The sequence below is a fragment of the Spinacia oleracea genome, chromosome 5, assembly GCF_020520425.1.
Source record: "Spinacia oleracea cultivar Varoflay chromosome 5, BTI_SOV_V1, whole genome shotgun sequence".
NCBI classification, from domain to species: domain Eukaryota; kingdom Viridiplantae; phylum Streptophyta; class Magnoliopsida; order Caryophyllales; family Amaranthaceae; genus Spinacia; species Spinacia oleracea.
The window spans coordinates 45,299,741-45,327,274 of NC_079491.1; the positions used below are offsets into that span (position 1 = coordinate 45,299,741).

A 27,534-nucleotide genomic window follows, 5' to 3' on the forward strand; every position below is an offset into this window, starting at 1 on the left:
TAACACTCATTCCAATCTACTTATGCAAATTTAAGGCTTGTTTGGTCGTTATAGGTCATATTAGGTTAAAATGAGGCTTTTTTGCTCCCAAATATGAAATAAAGAACCTTAGGACTCATTTTAAACATATTAAATGTTTTATATGATTAGTTTTAACTTTCCAAGACTTACTCCAATCTATTTATGCACATTCGAGACTTCTTTGGCCGTTATAGGTCATATTTAGGCTAAAATGACATTTTCGCTCCCAACTTTGATCTAACGAACTTAAAAACTAATTTCAAACTTATTACATGATTCATATGATTATTTTTAACTTTTCAAGACTCACACTAGTAGAAAAAACCCTTGTTGCACCCCCCTTGTTGCAGCGTACATGTATTAATACGCTTCAACAACCAGTAGGTCAACGCGGGTCAAACCCTTTAAAGGGTTGTTGCAGCGTACAAATTTAATTTCCCCATGCAAAAGAGTTTGTTACAGCGTACGTTGTAAAAGCCCCCTGCAATAACCCGTTATTTTGCAGCGTACGGTGTAAAAGCCCCCTGTAATAACATGCTGTAAAAAAAATTCGCTGCTACATAGTTTGGTTATTCAGACCAACATATCATCTCAAAATTCTAGACCAACTTTAATTGAATTTCATAGCAATCTCGCGCTCAACTCCCTTCTTCTTCCCTCAGCTTTCCCTGCGTCTCGCCAGTCGCCGGTGGTTCTCGCCTCCTCGCCAGTATCCGGTGGTCTCTTTCCTCGCCTCCTCGACGGTGGGTCTTTTTCCACTTTGAAAATTTCAGCCCGCGCGCACGGCAGACCTGGCCGTTCTTCTTAGATCTTCCCTCAGCTGTACAAGAAACACCGCAGACCTTGCCCCTTCTTCTTCTTTGATCTTCCTCGCTGGCCCCCTTTCTTCTTCCCTCTGTGTTTTTTCTCTCTCCTCTGCTTCTCGGAAAATTAGGGTTTGTGAATTGAATTGGGGATTTGGGAGTTAGGGATTTTCATATCGGCGGTAGAGCACCACTCCACAGCAGTGGCGTGAGTGAAGGCCCGACAAAGCGCGGTGGTTGTCGACACATCCGAATCTTCTTCAGCAGTTGAGGATAGCAATCTTCGATACCCGAAGATTAAGCTCCATGATTATGAACCTCGCGCGTTTCCTCCGCTGGTAATTTAATTTTGTTCCTGAATTTGTGTTACTTTACTTTAGTTCTTATTCAATTTATTGATTAATAAACTTTATTGGTTTAATTTGATTTGATGCCTCGTTGCATTATATGAAGATGTATAGTTTCTGTGAAAATTTGATGTGATGTTGTATTGAATTAGTTGCTTGTTGATGCATCTGTATTTGCTAAAGTTGGGGGGGTGTTCCTGCTAATGTTGCTGTCGGAATATCGAGATTAGGATGGTCAATTTGCCTGTTTCTTTAATCTTTCACTTTCATAATTCCATTATTTCTAAATTTTGTTTTTGATTTTGTTTGGTAATTTTTGAATTAAATTCCTGAGTTAGGGTTCCGAATCTCCTTTTATTATGCGTTTTAGTGATTTTCAAATGAAATTTGTCACAATTACGATGAAATCTCGGCTTTCACTTTCATAATTTTATTTCTAAACTTTCATAATTCCATTATTTCTTTAATCTTTCACTTTAATAATTCCATTATTTCTAAATTTTGTTTTCTAAATTTCTAAACTTTCATAGTTTGGTAATTTTTGAATTAAATTCCTGAGTTAGGGTTCCGAATTCTCCTTTTATTATGCGTTTTTTGGTGATTTTCAAATGAAATTTGTCACAGTTACGATGAAACCTTGGCTTTCAACTAATTTGAGATGCAATGAAGTGATGCACTCAGGGCTCTCGACATATATTGTAGAGAAGGGACACATGTCTGTGTTGAGTGCCTAAGATGATTTGCTGAACAGTTGGCCAATTGCATACTCTGGTTTATTTAACAAATGTTTCTAACTGTAGGCTGAAAGACTGTCAGAGTTCTATGAAGTATGCAAGAGCCTTGATGTTAGGCGTGGAGAGAGGTTTACTAAAATTGCATACTCTGGTTGATTTAACATGTTTATCAAAGTAACAGATTAATACCCCTGTACTGTATCAAAGTGCACTCTTTGATTTATTCATCTTTTTTTTCTACTTGTGGTTTTTTCCAGTTAGTGGTGATTGCGGGAATTGTTTGGAATCCACCAACATCTTGCGCGTATGTTCCTTTTTGTACCTATCTTTTTCTTAATTAATACTTAACTAATATTACTATAATTACACTACACAGCTGCTGTTTAAGTTGGTTAGTTAACTGTTGCAAACTAAAAGAAAGATGTGAGGGGGCTCCTTTAATTAACTAGTGTCTTAATTACCTCTTTCAGAATTTAGAACTTGAGTCTGAATCAGAATAGTTGGCAGCCATGAATACCTAGAATGAAATGCTACATGGGACAGATCTTTATGTATGTTTTTTGGATATTGAACAAACAGATGGGCGTCCAAGGTTCCTGTGAACAGCAACGAGGCATGCATTCATGGAAGAAGGGTAAGCATAATTTCTTGCTCATGCCTAGTTTATTTGTTCCTTGAGTTTTCTGTTTTGGTGACTGATTGTACTAACAATGTTCCACCTTGTAGGAAGTGGGGCTTCCAAGCGATGTTGCTAGGTTTACAAAGGTGGGTTCAGCTATAACTTTAGTATGTTAAATGTTTCTTCTTTTTGGATGGCAGTAGTTCAATGTTAAATGTAAATGTTAAATGTTAAATGTGTATTTCTGATGACTATGGTATCTGGGTTTGTGTACTGGTATTATAAATGAATGCCATCTTATATAGCTTCCTTGCTGTCCAGAGCAGAGACTCGCAGCAAATGCAAGGGCATAGGAAAGCAGAGGTAATCGGTTCCTGAACATGATTGGTTTAGGTCCTGCAAAGCCTAGTTCAAGGTTTCATTTGGATACTCAGGTGACTCAAATAACTAGCCCGGTGAATTTCAGTATCAATCTCCTGAGTTGGGGTGAGTTTGTTAAATCCATTATTCATGTTGTCAGTAGAGTTTTTATTGACAAAGTTCCTGATCGATGCACCAATCAGACATTTCTTTGATACTAATCTTGCAAGCTATCTGGAGTTAACTAGGCTAATTGTATTTAGGGTCATTTTTAGGTTGGCATCCGAAAGAACTTGAAATGATTCACAAGTCTTGGTTTTTCTTAAAGATCTCCAATACTAAAATTTGAGTGAATCTCACGCTTGTATGAATTTATATTCGATTATGGCGTGTAACATATTAGCATGAAATTTACGTGTTAAACAGTAGCAAAGGCAACATCCAGTTTGAGTCCGCTACTGGTAGAATTTCTAGGGTCAGACTTATTTTTTCCGTCCCCCCGGCACACACACAATGTGCAATGGTCTCTTTGGTTTGCTTTATTACAGGCTAGTAGCTACTCTCTTATTTTGTTATTAGTTGTTATAGTTTTGACCATTCTTTATGTCTTCTGCCTATTCATTTGGTAATAGGAGAATTTCATGGCCAACGACGGTTGTGAATCCGAAGATGGGTCTGTCAGAATAGAGGAGACAGTAGATGGCAAAGACCAGAGTAATATAGTAACTAGCTTTGTTGAAAAGGCAATTGGAGATAAATGCTCAACTCGTGGAATGAAGCAGTTTACTAAGAGCTTAAGTGAGTGGTCAGGATCAGAAGGATAATATGTGTATGCTTCTCTCTCTCCTTTTATCTCTCCCATACACGGCTTATTTTATGTTATCTGAAATTTGGTCTGTTTTCCTTTTAGTCATCTGTTTGTGCCTTGCATATAGTGTTACTCTCCAGGTATGCGATATAAATTACATCATTTATGGTTTGCATAGAATAATTAGAAGGGCAGATTAAAGAGTTAGATTAGATTAGAATGTAATGGAATGGAGTAACTTATAAGTTATGGGGCCTTTAGGTTATTGTATCAGTTTTTGCTAGAATGCCGCAACGAAGAAAATGGGGGAGAAATTAGGCTAAAATGACATTTACGCTCCCAACTTTGAACTACAAACCTAAGAACTCATTTAAAACTTACTACATGATTCATATGATAATTTCAACTTTCCAAGACTCAATCCAATCTATTTATGCACATTTGGGACTTGTTTGGCCGTTATAGGTCATATTTAGGCTAAAATGACATTTTTGTTCCCAACTTTGAACTAGCGAACCTAAAGACTCATTTCCAACTTATTACATGATTAATATGATTAGTTTTAAGTTTCCAAGACTAAATCCAATCTATTTATGCACATTTGAGACTTGTTTGGCTGTTATAGGTCATATTTAGGCTAAAATGACATTTTCGCTCCCAACTTTGAACTAACGAACTTAAGAACTCATTTCAAACTTATTACATGATTCATATGATTAGTTTTAACTTTCCAAGACTCAATCCGATCTATTTATGCACATTTGAGACTTGTTTTGTCGTTATAGGTCATAATTAGGCTAAAATGAGACATTTTCGCTCCCAACTTTGAACTAACGAGCCTAAAGAGTCATTTTAAACCCTTTACATGATTAATATGCTTAGTTTTAAGTTTCCAAGACTCTTCCCAATCTATTTACGCACAATTAAGGCTCATTGGGCCGTTATAGGTCATATTTAGGCTAAAATGACATTTTCGCTCCCAACTTTGAACTAAAGAACCTAAGGACTCATTTTAGACTATTAGGACATTGTCATTAGTTTCTTGAATGTTAAAATGTGATATTTAATTTGTATTTAATCTAATGTTTAATTTAAATTTCTGTTTTTGTAAAGGTCTACACTCCGAGGATTGCGCCTTATGCGAGGAATTTGATGTGGTTCGTGAGCAATGGGCTAAGTTTTTTACCAGCAAGTATTTATTATTGGTTTTAGCGCGCTTGATCGAGTTGGTTTAGTTGTTATAGAATAAATTTTATATTAAAATGTATGTTTATGTTGAAATTGGAACATATATTTAAATGTAATATGTGCACTTTGGTTTTGGGATATATAGTATACAAAACTCCAGTTGTTGTTTTTATATTTGTTATACAGCTTGCGTTATTCTATTATTGTTTTGACAGGTTTCTATATTTGGTGCAAGGCACTCTAGGTATCCCTAAACAAAATTAGAATTTTCCCGCCAAAAGTGCTTTGTTGCAGCGTACATATATATTGTACGCTGCAACAAGGCAGCGTACATATATATTGTACGCTGCAACAAGGGAAAAAAATTTCGCAAAATTCCAGACTTGTTGCAGCGTACAAATAAATGTACGCTGCAAAAAGTTGAGTCTTTTGCAGCGTACATATATATGTACGCTGCAACAAGTCCAAATTTTTGCCAATTTTTTGGCACTTGTTGCAGCGTACATACATATGTACGCTGCAAAAAAACCCCTTTTAGCAGCGAACTGACAGGCTAAAGTCGTATCACCTAATCAAAGATAAACCTAAAATCACTAGCTAGGTAGAAAGGGAAGTCAGGATCGTATCCACGGGGAAACAGTGTTCTTTCCACAATCAAAAGACAAATCTAGACTACTGGTAACAAGAATTGGATTGGTTTGTGTATTAAACTAAAGCAAATAATCAAGCCGAAAATTAACAATATTAAGGGAATCTAGGGCAGCGGTTCACCATAAATACAGATTTGGATTGGAAAACGGACAATAACAATCAATTAACAATCATAACTAGGAAAACATGCATCTCTCGAATCTTATGAATTCCTTAGGATAGAACAACTAGCGGGCTCTCGCTACATACTAGAAATAATTCCTATCTAATAGCCACAGACCAAAAACATCAGATTTATACCTCTCGGCGCATAATCTAAGGTTAATCAAACTCAAATCAAAATAGTTCGGCCGAACAGAATTGACGAGCAATAAGAATAGGCTATAGAAATTATAATCAATTAATCAATAATCAAGTCCACATATAATCCCAATCATGCATTCATGGATCCCCTAAACCCTAGAAATTAAACTACTCACTCATGATAATAAATAACAACGCAAGTAACATAATGGAAAACATGATTAAAGCAATGAATTAAATTAGAGCAAGAAATAATACCGAATTAAAGGACAATGGAATAATAAAGCTTGAATCTTTGATTAAAATTAAAACTAAGTGTTTGGAGAAAATAGAGAGAACTAAAATAGACTAAGTAATTAGAAAAATAGATAAAAGATGTCACTAAAAATATAAGGGGCTAGTATTTATAGTTTGCCCAAAATAGAGCCCAAAATCGGAAATAAAAACTCGCGAAATACGCTGGAGGTTGGCGTCGCCCGATCGGGCGACGCTTCGCCCGATCGGGCGATGTGCTCGATAGTCGGCCCGATCGGGCGAAATTCCGCCCGATCGGGCGGTTGCAAAATGCCCAGAACAGCGCCCAGAATGACCGCCCGATCCGGATCGGGCGAAGCCCGCCCGATCGGGCGCGTGTTGAAACTGCACGATCCTCTATCTTCAAAACGGCATATCTCCTTCGTTATTCGTTGGAATTAGGCGAGTGACCACTCGTTGGAAAGCACTTGAAGTGTAGAATCCAACCCAATTTGAATCGCTGCATTTGAAGTTGTATAACTCGAGTTATGATCAAAAGAGTGGACGACATTCAGTTTTCTACTTCTTTCACTATTCGCTTTGCATGAAAATTCTTCCAACTCAATGTTTGCGCTCTCGAAAGTATATAATCTCTTGTATTGATTCAAATAAGTAGGAAATGCTCAAAAATATGTTAATTCCTACAATGATGAACCTGAAACTACAAACACACTACAAGGAGCACATTAGTACTAAAAATCGCTCTGAATAGCTCATTTGAGATCAAAAAGTACTAAGGGACGGGGGTAAAAACTCTATATAAAACGCATATATCAAACTCCCCCAAGCTAGATCCTTGCTTGTCCCTAAGGAAGGAAATCATCGATGAATACAAGATCAACTTCACCCCTAACATATTTCAAAACGAAAGACATAATTCAAGGCAAAATCTAACGAGCATGCATCAATGTCAACCAATCAAATCCACCAACCACAAATCCTCCCTAACAATCATCACGCAAAGCGAACCACAAATGCACAATGGAATTCAAGACTAGTGCTCACACACTCGTCACTCATTTATGTGGCGGATAAAAGATGTACCCGTTCGCTCTCCTCCCAACATATAAGTGAACAATGCCCTCCCAAACTCACAACACTCGTGTGTCTAGAAAAACATATACTCAACCTAGTAGTCGACTTGAAATGTGTCATGTCATAATTTGCATTGATAAACAACTATTTTCACATAAGTACGACTCTATGCACAAAGGTCGGAAGGTCTTCAAAGCTTGTAATGTTAGGCTTAGGTAAGGGTGCGGTAAATTTGGGTATAATGTGAGCTTTAAAGCCTTGGCTTTGGGGAGCATAAATCCTAAAAAAAACCGTGATCAATCAACATAGTGACCATAATCTCCCACTCAACACATGACAAAACAACAAATAGCCAACACCATACTTTCTTGCATTTTTTCACAATTGTAACCAATCACTCATAAGGATATGAATTTGCAGAACTTGATTGAAACAACACTTTGAACTTTTTTATGAGAGTAATAGATTTTTCTCTTTCTTTTCCTTTTCAATCTCTCTTTTTTTTCTTTCTTTTTAGAAACCTTCACATTTGTTTTGTTCTTTCATCTCTTTTCATTTTCAACTCATTTTCAACAACAAACATGATAAGACGAACTCCTTTTATAATACCTACTTTGTGCTCAAAATGTAGCACATTACAACTCCGTCACCTCACTACTATTAGCTCCCCCAAGCTAGGCTTGGGACTAGTAACCAATGGGGTTTTTCATGGGCTTGTAATATGGCTAGTCACCGAATAAAAGGGCACAAGCAATAACATGGGTAGAAAAGGAGGGGACAAATGTATCTAATTTCATCTGAAGGCTACCTAAATAGAAAAATGCCTTCGTCCTCTACAATGTGCATGTATATGAGTCATAAAACACTACTAATAGTTGCAAATCAATACTCAAAATCAATGACACACCAGGAAGCTATCACACATCCTAACCAAATCAACTAGTCAGGCACCAAGTTCACAAATAGTTAGTCAGAGTTGACTCATGTTAAGGCATCAAAGCAATCGAATATCAAATCATGGCTAACACATCTACATTGCCCATCATCAAATACCAAGAATCAAAACAATTTTCGTTCAAGGGGCACAGGGAAGCATGATATTGTATTCATCGGAACGTATTTTTGTATTTTTATTTTTTTCAAAGCAATAAACTACTCTAGAAAACATTAAACACACCAAAATAAACACACAAAAATAAGTAAATGCAAAAATAAAAGGAAAAACATACCTAATATGTACAAGTGAGTGAAACACCCCCCAAGCTAAATCAGACAATGTCCTCATTGGCTCAAGGGGTATCATGAGGAAAGTGAGCAACCCGTGGCTTATTTGTCGCTGATTCGCAAATCGCCCGATCGGGCAGCAGATCGCCCGATCGGGCGTCTGTGCGCGCCCGATCGGGCGCTCCTCGCCCGATCCGGATCGGGCGAAATGCAATGCCCATTTTCTTCGACTATTTCCAACCCAGAATCATCTCAAACCCTCGAACTGACGTCATCACCAACCGCCCGATCGGGCGGAATTTCGCCCGATCGGGCATTTGACTCGCCCTTTGAGTGGATCGGGCAACCGTCGCCCGTTCGGGCGATTTTCCAACATTTTCCTTGAATCGACACGCGCCCGATCGGGCGCTCCTCGCCCGATCCGGATCGGGCAAAACGCAGACTACTCCGTTTCAGCTTGAATTCAACTTTTTCGAACTTGGAGCCTTAGCCCTGCACAGCATTAAACGTCCAAACCGTAAAATACCCTCTTCTCACCTCTCTAACACCAAAAACTACAATGAAACACACACTTGCTCAAAAATTATACTAAAACACACAAACAAAAGTGAAAATACACTACGAAAAGCAATAAATGGATAGTGAAATACTCATCCCCTATTAGATTGATGCAATGTCCCCATTACACAATCTCAGTTTATGTACAGACAACGAAAGGAAGGGGATGAGAGCCACGACAACTCATCGAATGGGGGCACCAAAGACGGTGCCATCTGGTGTCGAATCAATTGCCTTGGATGAGCTATGTGGCGCGGGAAGTGACAGACCACGACCCCGATCATGAATACGGTGCCCACCGTTCACCGAGCTTTCGGCCTTTCGTGTCTCAGCATCATCAAATCGTGCCTCCCGCAAAGAGATTGGTTAGTAAATAACCAACGAAAGAGCGCAGAAGCTTGTCATGCGCACTCGCACAACTTTCGTGCAACAAGACATGCACGATAATCAACAACAACATTTGCATAAAGTCCGAATGAACTCTATGCCAGTAAGGAGTAGGATGCCTAAAGGAAGAAGAACAAAAAGAAAAAACAACAATAAAAGAAGAATAAGAAAAGGAAGGAAAAGAGAAAGTAGGCATACTCTCCTTATGGAAGTTGTTTTTACGGACTATTGATTCTTCAACCTCAATGATCAATGAAATAGCTCTCTCTGTGTTTTGGAATTCATGGTGGATAGGCTCTTCACCATATAGAGCTCTCTTCAAAGCATCCACCTCTTCTTTCTAAGTATTGTAAGTACCTGCGAAAGATTCACAAAGAGGAACATACTCTATTGGGTCATTGGGCTTTTGATTTTCATGGGGAGGAGGAAGATCCTCAAGTAAAGGTTTTATGGGGAAAGAGAAGGGGAGTGAGACGGTGTAACTGGGGCTAAGAATAACCCTTCTTGGACTTGGAATATGAGGGGTAGGGGTTGACACAACAACAAGGGTTTTATCAACTTCAACTTCCTCATGGACTTGCTCTATGACATATGGCTTTTCAGTTTCAACAAATCCTTCATCCATTGATCCAACAGTCAAATCATCATCCTCCCACTCATCCTCAGCCTCTGTTATAAGCTCCTCCCACTCTTGGTTGCCTATGGGTTCACTCAGTTGACCCCCATCCCCAACACAACTCGAATCATTATTTTCAATAATTTCTTGAACTTTTCTAAATCTCTCAAGAGTAGCCTTACTAGCTTTAATAATCTCATTAGTAGCCTCTTGAGATCTAGTACACTGAATCTCAATCTCAGAGTTTAATCTTCTTAATTCCTCTAAGAAGCTATCTCTGCTTTCTGATTCGGGTTGAATAGGATTGAGCAAGGGTTCACAATAATACACGGGAGAAGCAACAGTGGAATCATGAGGCAAAACATTGATATCCATGCAAGGGTTAGATAAGTCGTTAGAATATACATGATTATCATAAACATTAGAATGCACCTCATTATAACAAGCATTCAAGGGAGAGGGGGTAGAAACATGTAGATTATGCTCATAATTTGGATTAGCACATGTAACATGAATCGCCATTTCACGCTCATACAAATCCCTTGCAAACCACATATAGTAATCCCACATATCATCCAAAGACAAGGCTCGAAAATCACCATTAAATCTACTTTCTATCACATTCCTTGTATACTCATTTAAACCACCATAAGCAAAACCACAAGAATCCCAAAGATTAAAATTGTGGTAACCAATAAAATCATTTAGCCTATCGAAATACACCCAAAAAGGCTCATTTAAGAATTGAGGGAAAGAATAATAATCCATTTTTTTCAGGGGAAAAAAAAAATTAAAAATAATTAAAAATTAAAAATAATAAAAAAATAAAAAAATAAACTAAAGAAAATAAAATATATACATGGTCTCAAAGAACAGGAAGTTCTATGAGACTCAAGAAAATAATCTAGATCATAAAATTAGTAGCGGAAAATTAAACCGTTTCCCCGGCAACGGCGCCAAAATTTGACAGGCTAAAGTCGTATCACCTAATCAAAGATAAACCTAAAATCACTAGCTAGGTAGAAAGGGAAGTCAGGATCGTATCCACGGGGAAACAGTGTTCTTTCCACAATCAAAAGACAAATCTAGACTACTGGTAACAAGAATTGGATTGGTTTGTGTATTAAACTAAAGCAAATAATCAAGCCGAAAATTAACAATATTAAGGGAATCTAGGGCAGCGGTTCACCATAAATACAGATTTGGATTGGAAAACGGACAATAACAATCAATTAACAATCATAACTAGGAAAACATGCATCTCTCGAATCTTATGAATTCCTTAGGATAGAACAACTAGCGGGCTCTCGCTACATACTAGAAATAATTCCTATCTAATAGCCACAGACCAAAAACATCAGATTTATACCTCTCGGCGCATAATCTAAGGTTAATCAAACTCAAATCAAAATAGTCCGGCCGAACAGAATTGACGAGCAATAAGAATAGGCTATAGAAATTATAATCAATTAATCAATAATCAAGTCCACATATAATCCCAATCATGCATTCATGGATCCCCTAAACCCTAGAAATTAAACTACTCACTCATGATAATAAATAACAACGCAAGTAACATAATGGAAAACATGATTAAAGCAATGAATTAAATTAGAGCAAGAAATAATACCGAATTAAAGGACAATGGAATAATAAAGCTTGAATCTTTGATTAAAATTAAAACTAAGTGTTTGGAGAAAATAGAGAGAACTAAAATAGACTAAGTAATTAGAAAAATAGATAAAAGATGTCACTAAAAATATAAGGGGCTAGTATTTATAGTTTGCCCAAAATAGAGCCCAAAATCGGAAATAAAAACTCGCGAAATACGCTGGAGGTTGGCGTCGCCCGATCGGGCGACGCTTCGCCCGATCGGGCGATGTGCTCGATAGTCGACCCGATCGGGCGAAATTCCGCCCGATCGGGCGGTTGCAAAATGCCCAGAACAGCGCCCAGAATGACCGCCCGATCAGGATCGGGCGAAGCCCGCCCGATCGGGCGCGTGTTGAAACTGCACGATCCTCTATCTTCAAAACGGCATATCTCCTTCGTTATTCGTCGGAATTAGGCGAGTGACCACTCGTCGGAAAGTTCTTGAAGTGTAGAATCAAACCCAATTTGAATCGCTGCATTTGAAGTTGTATAACTCGAGTTATGATCAAAAGAGTGGACGACATTCAGTTTTCTACTTCTTTCACTATTCGCTTTGCATGAAAATTCTTCCAACTCAATGTTTGCGCTCTCGAAAGTATATAATCTCTTGTATTGATTCAAATAAGTAGGAAATGCACAAAAATATGTTAATTCCTACAATGATGAACCTGAAACTACAAACACACTACAAGGAGCACATTAGTACTAAAAATCGCTCCGAAGAGCTCATTTGAGATCAAAAAGTACTAAGGGACGGGGGTAAAAACTCTATATAAAACGCATATATCACGAACATTGTACGCTGCAACAAGTTCAGACTTGTTGCAGGTCCCCCAGTTGCAGCATACGATGTACGCTGCAACAGGGGTCTAAAAGCCCGCTGCAATAAGGGTTTTTTCTACTAGTGAAATTTCCATTTCCATTCCCATTTCCGTTCCTATTCCTTTTAAAGTTTTCTTGGTTACCCCCAGCATTAAAATCTTTTCTCTTTTCCCTAATTACCACAGTTTTCTTGTCCCTTCTAGACTGCAGACCATAAATATGAGCAGCTCTCCCATACACTATGTCTAAGGATGTAAAGGTTTCCCCACCTAATCCCAGTTGAATTTCATCAGTCAGCCCTTGCTCGAACCTTTGAGCTTTCAGCTCCTGTGTAGCTACAACCTCAGGTGCAAACCTCGATAAAGCTATAAACTTGCTATAGTATTCAGCAATAGTCATATTCCCCATCCTAAGGTTGATGAACTCCTGCGCTTTCTGCTTTCTCATAAAAGGAGGATAAAACTTCCCCCTCAAGGAAACTATGAATGAATCCCAATTGAATCCCTCAACAGCACTTAGTCTATTTCCATTTTCCTTCCACCAAAGGTCGGCCTCATCTTTCAGGTAAAGGACAGCTTGACTTACTCTCATACTCTCAGGGCAACTCACAGCCTCAAATAGTTTCTCAAATTCCCTAATCCATTTTTCCAGGAAGGTTGGATCTGCTTGCCCCTTGAAATACGGTGGCTTATCCTTGAAAGTCTTTCAAACATTTCCCCTGCAGAATCAGGGCGCTCAGTCCTCTCCTGGGTTAGCTTTTCCGCCAAGAGGCGAATCGCAGCAGCTAAATCATTGTTGTTGGCCATTCTAGAACGCGACCTGCAATTAGTATACCCTGCTTTAGGTTTGAAACATCACCTTTACGTTATCCCATACAATTTAATATTTGAATTGACCATAAAGATCGCATCAACCAACAATGTTCACATTAATACACATCATTTACAAAGGCACGACAATCGTTTACGAAGGTGCAACGATCGTCTACAAGATGCAATAATCCTTGAAAAGTAATCATCCTCAATAATTCACGAAAGACATTCACACACTGCACATAAGGCATAACATTTGAATCATATTGGTCATGAGGGTCTAGATTGACCCTCACTTCCTTTATGTACTCAAATCATTTAATATTTTTGTGTCAATTGAATTGATCCACAATTCACACTGAGTATGCAACCAATAGAAAAATTAATCCATGACGTACTACCTAGAGGTTGGGGTATTATGGAATCCTCAAAATAGAATAAAGAACAATTCTTTGAAAACTTTAACTTTTATTGCTAACTCCATAGATGTTTATTACATCCTTGAAAATAATAAAGAATATTTCAAACTTCAATAAACTTAAACCTTAAACAGTTGTAGCTTTGCTACTTATTCTTCAAAACATAAAAGAGCTAATTAACTATTTATGACTTCAGAATATTTGTGGCCTCTTGCCTATCCATTGCTCCTGAAACTTGCGAAGTGAAATTTAGATCTCAAGATTATCGAACTCTTCTTCAGGGTCTTCATCGGGGTCTTCCTCAGGGTTTGCATCTTCACCCATGTCTTCATCTTGATTAGGCTCACTTGCCATCTCCTGTTCACTTTCGAGCTCTGCATCCGAATCACTAGAGATCTCAATGGTTGGCTCATGAGCCGCTGGGTTAGGATTCTCTGCCTCAACACCTACATTCTCATTCTCCACAGCTACATCATTTTCCTCTAGGTCATTATTTACACTAATTCCCATAGGTTCTTCTGTAACTGAATCCCCAACATGACTCCCTACGATTTTACCGTCTCTAAACCCACTTTCTGCCGCTTCAATAATGGTGGTCAGAATTTCTGAATCATATTTCCATCTACCATCCCAAGTTCCATACTTAGCCAAGTTTGGAGTTCCGTTATCAGAATGCATGTCTTTAAACTTTTCCTTGAGTTCTAGGTATGGAAATTTGTTAGGTAAGCAATTAATGATAGTGGCTGCTATGATATCCTTTCTCATTAGGATAGGTTGCCCTTGAACTTTAGCATAATATTCACATCCAAACACAATTTTCTTCACGTAAATATCAGGGGTTTCTATATCAAGTTTCTCGAAGGATCCTATGTTGGTATACTTGGAAAGAAACATTTTATTCCTGAAATAAACAATTCAAGGTCTCACTAACGATTTTCCAGCCAAAACATAAACAAGGTTCAATAATCAATAAGTTTGGTGGAATCAAACAATTCTTTATGCACATGTAAATGTAACACTTAAACAATTAGCACATGCACATACATAACAATCAATTTCTTATCATTGACTAGCTACTAATGCACATATAATTCTATCTTATATGCCCTTCTTATACTACCCATCTCTCATAAACTAAAGCATTAGAATCATTTATATAACGAAATAAAAGAACGAAAATATAATAAAATTATAACATAGAATAACAACATAAATAAAAATATAAAATAAATAAAGTGAAATAAGTTAAGAAAATGCGTAGCGAATAAATTCGAGAATAAAGTTATTAATTCGAAAAGATTTATATTTCCTAATTAACGAATTCTAACTCTTGAAATAACTTTAAAAAAATTGAATTTTTTTTTTTTAAAAAAAAGAAAAAAAATGTACTCATTATTTTTTTTTTTGAATAATAAAATAATAAGAAAAATAAAATGTCGAAAGTATCACTTTAACTTGAATAATAATTTGATTTTAAACTTAAATAAGGAGTATTATATGCTTTCAAACAAGATAAAAGGAAATCGGCCCCCCAAAAAAAAGTACCAATTTTTGAACACTATAATACGTAGAATCTCGATTTTTAAGAAATTTATTTTAAATTAACCAGAAAAATTTTGATATTTATAATTTTCAGCGTGTCCCCTGTATTACCAGCCACACCATCAACTTGATAGTGACGCACACAACTACTATGAGAAGGTTATTGACGAGGGTTACTTGACTTTTTATGCTGGTGTTACTTATGCATTGTGTTCTTTGTTATTTTCCTTGTTTTATTGCAGTTTCTTGGATTTCATTTAGAGGTTCCTTGTAAAAATGTAACTGGCCTAAAAACTATAAAAGTACCTTCCAAAAACTATAAAAGTATTTTTCGTGAAACTATAAAACGATAGTAGTATCTGAAATAAAACTATAAAAGTACATCCATTAAAATTATAAAAGTAACTTCGTTCTAACTATAAATTATAGAAATATGTTGACTAAAACTAGAAAAGTGTCTGGCCTAAAACTATAAGAACAACTGATCTATACCTAAAAAAGTAACTATCCTAAACAAAACTGTTATTAACCTTTGTTAATAGACTTTAAACACGTTGGGTTTATTTACTACTCCCTCCGTATTTATTTAAGAGATACACTTGGTCAGGCACGAGTATTAAGAAGAAGAATTGAATGAAATAAAGTAATAAAACAAGTGAGGTTGGATAGATATTTTAATATGTAAAATAAGTGAGGACCATGTCATTTTAGGGGGGTAGGGGGTGAGGTGTAGTTCTGAAATTATTTGTTTAATAGGATGATGAGGTATATGATATATTAGATAGATTATTTAATTAGATGGTGGAGTTGATAAATTACTAAAAATAGCAAGTGTATCTCTTAAATAAATACGGCCGTAAAAGGCAAATGTATCCTTTAAGTAAATGCAATAATTTGAGGAAATATAATACGAAGTATAAATACAGAGGGAGTAGGATCAACATGGGTGGATTATTTTTCTTTCACTGAACTGCCCCACTCTCCCACTTTCTCTCCTCCGTGTATTATGCTCCGGTCATTATCCCGCCCTCCGATCTTTTTCCGTCCGATTATGTCGCGCTCCGCTGTATCTTCCTCCGGTACTGTCGTATCCGCCACCACTAACTCTAAAGCTAGGTTAAGAGGTGTGGTGTTTGACATGGATGGCACTCTCACTGTCCCAGTGATAGATTTTCCGGCAATGTACAAAGCTGTATTGGGAGACGAACAGTATTTATCGATGAAATCACAAAACCCATCTGGAATTGATATTTTGCATCATATTCAGACTTGGAACCCTCTTCAACAGCAGAAAGCTTACGAAATTATCGCCGATTTCGAGCGCCAAGGTCTTGATCATCTCCAGATTATGCCCGGTCAGTCCAATTTTTGTATGAGTTTGCTAAATTATTTGCTGTTTGATGATAAATCTTGGTGTTTATGATTCAATGAAAGGAAATGAAGGTTATTATAACGGTTTTTTCATGAAATGCCCCCGAGGTTTGCAAAAACGCACCAAATACCCTCGCGTCTTTTGAATCACATAATATACCCCTATTTTTCCGTACTGTTCATGAGATGCACCTTCAGTTAACGGACGTTAGTCTGCCGTTAGTGGCGTTTTACTATATTGCCCTTAATACATGTTTTCGAAATAAATTCCCAAAAAAAAAAAAATCTCAAATTCTTTCTTTTTCTCTCTCCTCTCAGATGTTCTTCCTCTTGCTCTTTGATCGCCGGCGGCGTCCGATCTCCGCTCTCTGGTCGCCGGTGGAGGCCGATCTCTGGTCGGCAACAGTGTTCCGGTGTTACGCACTTCCCTCTTCTCCCGATTCGACCCGGTCACCAAGCTCGCCCTTCGGTGCGACCGTCGATCTGTTAGCATAGGCGACAACGCCCTCGTTCTCATTTCCCTCCGGTGCCGTAACCTCATGCGCCTCAAACTCCGGGGATTCCGTGAACTCACCGACCTAGGAATCGCCGCCTTCGCTCAGAACTGTAAGTCCCTCAAAAAACTGAGTTTTTGGTGCCATGGGCCTCAGTGTTGTCTTTGAACACTGAGTTTTGCTCGAAGAAATGTCAATTAAGCGCCTCCGTGGCATTAACAACGACGGCGATTCAGAGGCGGCAGCTGAGTCCAAGAAATCGACTTAATTGTCGGCGCCGGCGATTTACAATATTTTCAATTTGGGTTTTGCGTGCTTCTAAATTTCAAGAATTCCTTTCTGGGTTTTGTTCTTCTGTTAAATTCCTCATCTGGGTTTATCTTAATTTACGTAAAAATTGTCTATTTCACTTGAATCAATACAAGCAAAAAAGTGCAAAAAGTGGGAGATGATTATATGACTTTTGTGCCACCACCAGCAATGAATGAAGCACGGAAGGTGGCACCTGCTCAACACTTCTACTACTGTTGTTTGTTTTAGCCTCCTAATTATCTCAGTAATTCCCTTTGTTTCGAATTTGCAAGTCTAGTGATTGGTGTTATTAATTTGTTTAATAGCTAAGATTGTGATTTTACTTGGTTTAAAATGCCAATTGGTACCGTTTTCCACCTTTTGGGCGGAGGAATTTGGAAAATGATGGAATGAAATTTGAATAACCGCAGCCAACCATCTCCGATCAGGCCTGAAAAAGCATCCCCCACTGTGAAATTTGAATTTGAGGAACAAATTGCGATTAACCAATCCCCTCAAATTGTTTCTGATCCATCCTTAAACGGCTATGCAGTACACAAACTCTTCCCTTCATAGGTGGAAAGGTGGGCTCTTTTGTCAACCTCAAGCTCTTCCTTAGCAGCCTCAAGCTCTTCCTATGACATCAAGCTTCTCGAACAGTTGCATTAAGTTCAGTTATTACAAAACCATCAGATTACTTTTCCCGTATAAGATAATGAAGTAAATTCACGAGTCTAGTTTGCTTGCACTTGGGAAGAGAGTTCGTTCCTCAATGGTGGCTGCTGGATTTAGATGTAGTGCCGCATTGACTAATGCACTGACCGATATGTATACCAACAGTAAAATTCAATTCAATCAATTTCGTATTGGATTTGTTGTTTGAGCATTTCAATTTTCTTTGATTATTACTTCTATTTTTGTTTTAGGTTTAACTTTTAGGTTGATTAATTTGATTAATTAGGTGAACGATTTGTGGAAATCAAATTCTGCAGTTTAAAAGCAGTTTGAGTATTTGGTGCAACTTAGTTTCAAAATAGGTGTATATTGTACAATAAGTTTATAAATAGGGGTATTCTGTGAATTATAAACACGACTTAACGGAGGACTAACGGAATGTCGGTTTAGGGGTATTTGGTGCAAACTTGGGAAAAAATAGGGGTATATTATGTGATTCAAAAGACGCGAGGGTATTTGGTGCGTTTTTGCAAACCTCGGGGGTATTTCATGAAAAAACCGTTATTATAATGTATTACTGGTTTTAAGGTATTGCTTTTTTGATTGGGGGTGTTGGTGGTAGAATATGGCTTAATTTAACCAATTTTCATTGTTTAAGGGGTCGTTTGGTTGATCGTGGGGAAGTCAAACTTCCTGTATAATCATTTCAGTGGGATATTGTTTGGTTAAATGGGAAATAAATTCGAGCGATTTCCTTCAATATTGCTTAAAGAACATTAAATTCCCAAAATACGCCACTTTATAACATATTTCCTACCATACCGTCTACGTCAGCATCAAAATCGGTCTAATTTTCTTTTAATCAATCGGTACTAAATCGCCAACTGAAATAGTGGTTGACCCAACTAAACCGCTATTTCAATTAGCGGTTAGTTAAATGAACGCCGTTTCATTTGGCGGTTCACTTCTTCCACTTCTTCCGGACCCAGTTCTGCTGAGATATTATGCATACAAAACCGCCAACTCAAATGGCGGTTTTGTTTTAAAGCAAACCACCATTTGAGTTATCATTAAACCGCCAATTCAAATGGCGGTTTGTTTTAAAATAAAACCGTCATTTGAGTAAAAAGTTACTTTTCTTTCTTCCATGCTGACGTTGAAGGTATGGTGGGAAACATATTATAAAGTGATGTATTTTGGGAATTTAATGTTCTTTAAGCAATATTGAAGGAAATCGTTCAATAAATTCTCATGGGAAGTTCCTTTTATCCAGGGGAACCTAGATAAACAACTTTCTCAATTTTCTAGGAAGTAGAACTTCTTAGGAAGTGTGACTTTCCATGTTTTTTGTCAACCAAACAATACTCTAATCTTCCACATCTTTGGAAGTCATACTTATGGTTTTTCATGTCAACAAAACATCACTTGATGTTGTGAAACTTTAGAAATATGTAGGAATTATGCATTCCTTTATACTATCTCATATGTACAATACTTGTAATTTCCTGCGTAGCCAGGGGGAAGCTTCATATATACCCCTTCCTCCAAGTCTCCATGAAAAAATGCGTTCTTCACGTCCATTTGTGAAGTTCCCAATTTCAAGCAATAGCAACAGCTAAAAACATGTGAACCGTCACCATAGTTGCAAACGTTTCATTAAAGTCAATACCTGGCAATTGTCTATTGCCAAAGACAACAAGTTACCCTTCAATCGTTCAAGAGAGCCGTCCTGCTTGAGCTCAGCCTTTTACAGCCACATACTACCAAAAGTGACCTTTAAAGGAGGTAAATATTCCAATGTCCATGTACCTTGTCGTTCGAGAGCGTCAAGTTCTTCTTTTATGGCATTACGCCATCCTGGGTGTTTGACTGCTTTAAAGAAGCATTTTGGTTCAACCCAAGTGGTCACCGCCGCCAAAAATTTCCTATGTTTCATTGAAAATTTATCACAATTAACAAAATAAGCTATAAGAAAAGGTTTACCCGAGGACCGCTTTGGAGCAGATGAACTAGGGATGAACTAGTGACAGTGACGGGAGTAATTGCTTGGATCGTGTCGGTGATGTAGCCTTTTAATCGAGTTGGGATTCCGTATACGATGTCCTTTACCAAGAGGTTCTGCAAAATGAGGTTGCAAAGTACCCCGGTTGTGTAGCTTGTTGTTCTTGTGGTGCTGTTGGCAGGCCACAGAGGGGTCATGGTTGGTACATTCGTGCCACACCTAGGCCGTGGAGGCTGCGGGTCAAGAGGAGCAGCAACGTGGCCTTCCTCTCCAACCTCATGACCCTCATAACTCCCTCTAACGTCATCTCCGACCTTATGACTCCCCCTAACTCCAATATCTCCATCATTCTCATCAGCAGCAATTTGATGTTATGGATGAAATAACTTATTTATACCAACTCCATCAATTTTCACAGGTTCATCCATGTTAAAAGGAAAATTATTTTCCACAAAATAACATCAGGAGACACAAAATAGACCGTCATCCCCAAGTCATAAAGCCGCCAACCCTTTTTGCCCAAATGACATATACATTTTCGAGAGCGAGGACCAAACTTATCCTTCACTGTAAGACGATAATTAACATAACACAAGCTACCAAAAATGCGTATAAGGGAGTAATTCAGAGATTTGACAAACAAGAATTTATACCATGGAGTAAAAACTCGGGTCAGATCTAACTCGGATTTTCATACGATCCGATACTTTAGCGATTTATCACGGGCTTTTCTGAAAACGCGATATTTAGCCCGGTTCTACGAATACGGTCCAAAATCGCCTGAGATAACCCGATACAGCTCGCGAATGGACCGATTATTTCATAGAAAATGAGAAGAAACAGAGAACTCAAACTAGTCAAGATGGCCATTGATATTTGGAGAAGGAAGAGAAAGAGTTAGGGTGCCTGTTTTTTTTTTTTTCTTTTCCACGTGAAGTTAGGGGTAGGTGGGGATTGCTTCTTCCTTTATTAAATAAAGGAGGTGGGTTGGGGTAGGTGTGGGCTGGGGTAGGTTGGAACTAGGGATTGCTTTTACCCTTTTCCAATTATTATTATTTGATAAAGTTGGAAAGTATAAACAATTACCAAACCCACGTGGTTTCTCTCTCTTTCTTTTTCTTATTTTGAAGTATTTTTTTTAATTCCCTTGCTAATCTATTGATTTTATGCAAGTATTTTTTTTAATTACTTTATTTCCCTTTACTAATTGACCACCGCGACACGTTCCGTGACTACCGAGCCCGTTCCTTTGCGGATCACCGCGACCGATCCTGCGACTGCGACCGACACCACATTTTTACACCATGCTTCATACGGAGACTCTCCATTTAAGACACAAGAAGGAGTTCTATTGATCACATAAGCAGCCGTGAAGACCCATTCACCCCAAAAACTCAAAGGTAGGTTAGCTTGGAAGCGTAGAGCCCGAGCCACATTAAGTAAATGTTGATGCTTACGTTCTACCCTACTTTTGTTGAGGTGTATCAACACATGACCTTTTGATGTAACATCCCATATTCAGCATAAAAACGTCGTAAGCCGCTAAATTCATTCCCATTGTCACTCCTTAAAATTTTAACCCGTTTATTGACTTGAGTTTGCACCATAGAACAAAAATCTTTGATTATTTCTCCGACCTCACTCTTAGCACTCATCAAACCCAAACGACTCTCGAAAAATCATCAACAATTGTGAGAAAGTAATACGCACCACAACTAGAAACAACTTTGTAATTGCCCCAAGTATCACAATGAGTCATCTCAAATAAATCAACTGTTTACTTTTACTAATCGGAATATCACTTTTAGTTTGATGAATATTAAACAAACACCTAAGGGTTCCTTAGAGTCACAAAAATCATTGCTCTCACTATGAGCTTTATTGCGATAAATAAAAGGCAAGAAAGACTCCACTTTTCGGGAAAGATGGCCAAGCCGACGATGCCACAATTTTTTCTTTCCAACCACAATAGTTTGATTAACTTGAATCCTCTATATACTCTGTCACATTGTTCACATACTCCGATCAGGGTCCTCGAATTGTTGGCTTGTATGTACATAGCTTATCACTGTGACAAAATAATTCAAGGTAGAAAGTAATTGTGAAACAAAAATGAGATTGACATTCAAATCTGGAACATATAACACATCCTTCAAAATCAATCCATCACTCTAGACAACTTTGTCTTCCTTATCGCTGTCGTCTGGTTGCCATTTCCGACCGGAAATGGAGAGACATCATACAAAATTTCGAATTAATTAATAATCCGGGTCATGTGATAAGTGTCAATAATCCTTGAGTGGACTTACACTTACCATCATGTGTAGGAGTAACATCATTGTGTTGAGAGGGTTTAAAATACCCAACAAATGCTGCCACTGTGCATGCGACAGTTGCACTTCATTGCGATCAGATGTGCCAATTTGTTGTCTTGTTGTGCTGCTAGAGGATAGGCCAGCAGATTGGCCACATTCCCACGGCCACGACCAACGCCTTTGCCAACACGGGTGTACTTGCCGCCACCCCTAGTTGCTGCCCTATTTTCAGAATACCAGGAAAGCCCAAAAGCTAGAAGAAGTTGTCTTTGTCGTGTCCGACTTTGTTACAATTGGAACACGTGCCGGTGAAGCAAGGCTTATCACCCTCCTTGGTAGACGCTGGTCCACGCCCATGAGCACTACCTTGCGGCGCGAAACCCACAACCTCAATCTTCTTGACGAATAATAGAGTGATGTCGTTTCTTAGTCAATGCCTTGGAAAAGGCGGTGTTCAATGGTGGAAGGGGTTCTTGCATCAGAATATGAGATCAAACCGTACCATGAATGGAGGAGTCAAGATCTATTAAAAATTGGCGAACCTTCTGATCTTCTCGTTCCTTCATAAATGCACCCTTTGCACCACACTTGTAGCTACAAGTACACACAGGCTGAATAACAAGCTAATTCATCCCAAATCATTCGTATTTTGCCATAATAGTTACCACCGAATCGCCTCCTTGTTCAAGATGAGTGAAACTATTGACTTGTTAATTCATGAATTCGAGGTCCGTTTCCAACCGATAAACGCTGCCTAATATCCTCTCACATATCCCTAACATCATCCGTAATAAGGACGACGAATGGATGCATCGAGTGTGTTGTGTAACCATGCCCCGAGCATAGAATTTACCTGCACACATGAAGAATACATCGTAGATTCTGTGGGCGGCTGAATCGAGCCATCAATAAACCCAAGTTTGTTGTTTGTTTTGAAAGCATTGCAGACCGATTGAGCCAATTCATTGTAATTATTCCCACGTAGAACCCGAGAATATAATTCGATTTGTGTTCGATGAAGGATGTAAATAATATGGAGAAGAAGAATCTACACCCTTGTCGGTTTTTCCCAATGAAATGCATAATCTAATATCACAACGGAGAGGGAAAACGTTAAATTGTAATCATGCGCAATCAATATTGCAGGCTACGATGACTCTATCTACGACAAAGGCCAAGTACATGACTATGGCAGAAGGAAGTTAAGGAAGCAATGTGGTTGTGGGGACTTCTAGATGATTTAGGGTTAGAAGCAGGAATGCGTGAATCTGAGTTGTGACAGCCAAAGTGCAATTCATTTGGCTAAAAATAAGGTTCATCATGCTCGTACCAAACATATAGGGTTCTCTTCTATTCGACTTATTTTGTCTGAGCTTATATTATCTGAACTTATCTGAACTCAACTGAACTTATTGAAAAAACTTATTTTGTCTGAAATAAACTTATTTGTGTGTGAAAATGTCTTAAAATAACTTATTTTTTCTAAATGAACTTGTCTGAACTTAATTGAACTTATTTGAAATTAACCAAACTTATTTTGACTGAAATAAGTCAAAATAAGCCGAACAAAATAGAGCCTAGATGTGAGATATCATTTTGTTCGACATGTCATAGAGGAAGGTACTATTTCTCTTATGATGGTACATACAAATGAGAACTGTGCGGACATGTTACCCAAAGTTGTCATGAAGCAAGTTCTGTCGCTGTTTGGAATTGCTAAACATTGTCCTATGTTAAGCACTATATGGAAGAATTAATAAAACTATGATTAGTTTGATCCCGACCGAGGGTACGTAGGCCGTCATTGTCAAAATGGTGCAACCGGATACCGATTACTTTTGTTCGTCCAAATTTGAATGTTTTTCAAATTATGAAGAGGTGGAGAATTGTGAGAAATGTCAATGGATGAGAGAAATATAAGGAGAAAAACAAAAGGATTTTCTATTTTTAATGTTTAGTTAACGTTAAGTTTAGGAAACATGATTATTGGTTGTTATGGATACAATGTAAACCGTTGTTTGATTAGTTTTAAGTCATTACAAATATGTAGAAGCGTAATGTAAAAGTTCAATTCACATTAAAATAGTTAGGCAAAATTTAAGAAAGTTTTGTTCATATGTTACATTTATTAATCCTTCATAGTGCTTGTTTGCACTTTGTTTAATCCCCAAATATTATTTTAGTTGTGAGGTATTGATTTCATATTATCTAGAAGCCAAATTTCCGCTGCGAGATCTAACAATACAAATGAGCTCTAGCTTGTCTTTTATGGTTCCGATACCAATTGTATACATGCAAGATGGAAGAAGGCGCCTCAATCCGGGAGTATATCAATAAGTTTGATAGGATTATATTAGACTTAAAGGATATAGATGTAAAGATAGATGAGGAAGACCAAGTGCTCATGCTATTACTTTCAATACCAAAGTCTTATGAAAATCTAGTTCAAACATTGATGCTTGTGGGTGATACAGACTCTAACCATGGATGAAACTAGAACATCACTTTTAGCAGATGATCTTTGAAAGGTTGCTACAAGTGGGAACAAGCTCAAAGATTGTTTACAACTAGAGGAATGACCAATGGAAGAGGAAAGTCTAGATCAAAATCTAGACCTCCTGCGGAAAGACTATGTTTTAAATGTGACGAGCTTGGACATTAAGGCAAATTGCCCAGATCAGAGGGTAATATTCCAGAAGAATAACAACTCTAGAGGAAAACAACAAGAAAAACGAGAAACAAGTTTTGTCTCAAATGACGAGGAAGATTATTGTTACTCCGTTTCAGAACAATACATTGAAATATCTGGTAAGTGGATGCTTGATTAAGGAGCATCACACCATATGTGCCCAAACAGAAAGTGGTTTACGACTTACCAAAGTTTGGATGGTGGTATAGTTTTGATGGGAAATGATCATGCTTGCAAGACTGTTGGTTAGGTACTAATCCCCAAGTCGAGATGCATGATGGAACAATAAGAACCACGGGAAAACCTTATTTCTCTTGGGTTATTAGAGAAAAGTGGTTGCAAAGTAATCATGGAGAATGGAGTACTAAAAGTTGTTTGTTGTTCCTTGGTAGTGATGAAGGGCATTCGTCACGGTAATCTTTATCTCCTTTTGGGGACAACTGTTACTAGTGAATTTAGCAATCAACAAGATATATATGAATAATATGCCTAATAGAGCCAAAAGCTTATGAAATGCCTTTTCAATGTTTGAAGTGATAAACACACTATTTAAATTAATCTTCAACTTGACGATTTTTGCGAAGAATTAGGTTTAATATTACCATTATGAATAGCGGTTGTCACTATAGTTGATCTTCTCTAGATTATGCACAGTCAATCCATTTTTCTATGAATTTGATAAACTATGTACCATTTAATGATAAATCTTGGTATTTATGATCCAATGAGGCGGAGGTTATGTATTACTGGTTTGAAGATACCTCTTTTTTTATTCGAGTGAAAATTTTGTTGTTTTCTTGTTTATAGTGGCGTATTTGTCACTTGTGTTATCTAGAGTCTTCATTTCACCTCATTATTTGGGCCAAAGTGTTGACACTCAGGGGTATAGCCGAGTTTGACTTTGACCATTGGATATATAACTGGCACCAATACTGACTTTGAGTAACATAGGTTTTCATTTTCTCAATGTGAGAATTAGGTTGATGCTGTATTAAAGCTGTCAAAATTTAGCCGAGTTCATATTTGGATAACAAATCAGGAACTGGGTGCTACGTTGTAAAACTGCCTATATGTTGCGTTAGCATCTGGTTGTCTACGTTTAAAAGTCTGGATGATTTTCTCTCCGTTCTATTTGGTATAAAATCCGACTCACTTCAGTTACAGAAAGCTTGCTTAGGCCATTTGCATCTTATATGGGAATCAATTGTGTTTAGGTGATTATACATGTATTACGGTCTACGGGATGGAGTTACAGTTGAAGTCCTCGTCTTTGAAGCACAAGCTAGCTAGATCTTAGATGAAGTGTTTAAAGGAAGTAGCTTGGTATGCGGCTAGCTCAGCCAATTTACTTGATTCTTTGTACTCCATCTCTGAGAGCTACTAGTGTGTATCACACTATGGGATGACATTATATTATCATATACCTAGTATCCATGGGGGTATCATATACTCATATGTTCTTAGTGTAGTTCAGTTAAGTGTTAAGAGGTACAGTGCTGAACCTGACAGTTCAATGGGTGAATGGATTAAAACTTGTGGGATCTTGCATAATTATTTTAACGGAAAGTATCCTCTTTGATGTTTAAGAATATGTGCGTGTGGAACGGGTGTATAAAGATGTTGACTGAGAAAGCTTGTTTTACCCTGGTATTTACAAAGATTCCAATGATAGTGTTCGTAGATTTTTTTTTTCAATTGTTTCCCTCTTGGAGCCAGAAGCTATTGAAATTCCGTTTAATTGTTTGAAGTGATTATCACATTTTCTGATTGAAGGTACTACTTCAAGCTGAGTATTTTTGTGAAGAAATATGCTTAATATTGCCAATAATTGTTGCATAGTTCAATGCGGTTGTACTTCTAAATATATTTGCCCCACTTATGTGAAGAAAAAATTAGTTGTGTTAGTAGATTTATACATATCATAAAGGCTTATTTGTATGTGCAGAGAATGGAGGTTAGTTCCTGCATCTAGGAGTACTGCAATTTGCTGCTTATATCCCGCAAACAGTATCTTATACAGAGTAGTAATTAAATAAATTTGTTCAAGAGTAATTTTACTATTTTAGGCGTTCTACACTCAAGGAATAATTGTTTGAATCTTTACGCTGCGGAACCTGGAATCATATTTGTGAATCAACTGAAACTTGTTGCAACTTTCAAAGTTCCCTAACCGGAAGAATGTAAAAGAATTTTGGGAGACTTACCACAGTTGGAAATCACGCAATAATATGGTAAATTTGTGGATACTTCATAACGTAACTGGAAGAGAGTACTATCTACACTAATATATTAAAAGACGTTTCTAATAACGTATACGCGCCACATGAAACTCCTTTATTTACTAGAACATACCATGTCATCTCCCTATCAAAGGATATGTACAACAAAAATTTCTATAATAGGATTTGAACATGGACCTGTTACATGCAAAGTCACATGCAAAGTGGATGTCTAATGTCTTACCATCTTAATCAACCATGGATATTCTCCTTTTTGCACAT

The 27,534-nt window shown here is 37.6% G+C and overlaps 1 protein-coding gene and 1 long non-coding RNA gene across 3 annotated transcripts in view; both read left to right on the forward strand.

Annotated features, from left to right (window-relative positions):
* The first annotated feature begins 612 nt into the window (after window positions 1-612).
* Window positions 613-5,032, forward strand: LOC110804374 (uncharacterized). 2 transcript variants are annotated; one of them, XR_008921943.1, is made up of 6 exons: window positions 613-1,162; window positions 2,485-2,539; window positions 2,632-2,670; window positions 2,846-3,010; window positions 3,517-3,713; window positions 4,806-5,032. It is a non-coding gene; the product is annotated as an uncharacterized lncRNA (long non-coding RNA). The 2 variants fall into 2 exon arrangements; XR_008921944.1 differs by lacking the exon at window positions 613-1,162 and adding an exon at window positions 2,161-2,209.
* An 11,101-nt stretch (window positions 5,033-16,133) lies between these two features.
* Window positions 16,134-27,534, forward strand: part of LOC110804366 (haloacid dehalogenase-like hydrolase domain-containing protein At2g33255) — a 28,660-nt gene continuing 17,259 nt past the window's right edge. The window contains exon 1 of the mRNA XM_022009954.2: window positions 16,134-16,551. Coding sequence (XP_021865646.1) covers window positions 16,203-16,551 — 349 coding nt within the window. The 5' untranslated portion in view covers window positions 16,134-16,202. The remainder of the gene's footprint in view (window positions 16,552-27,534) is intronic.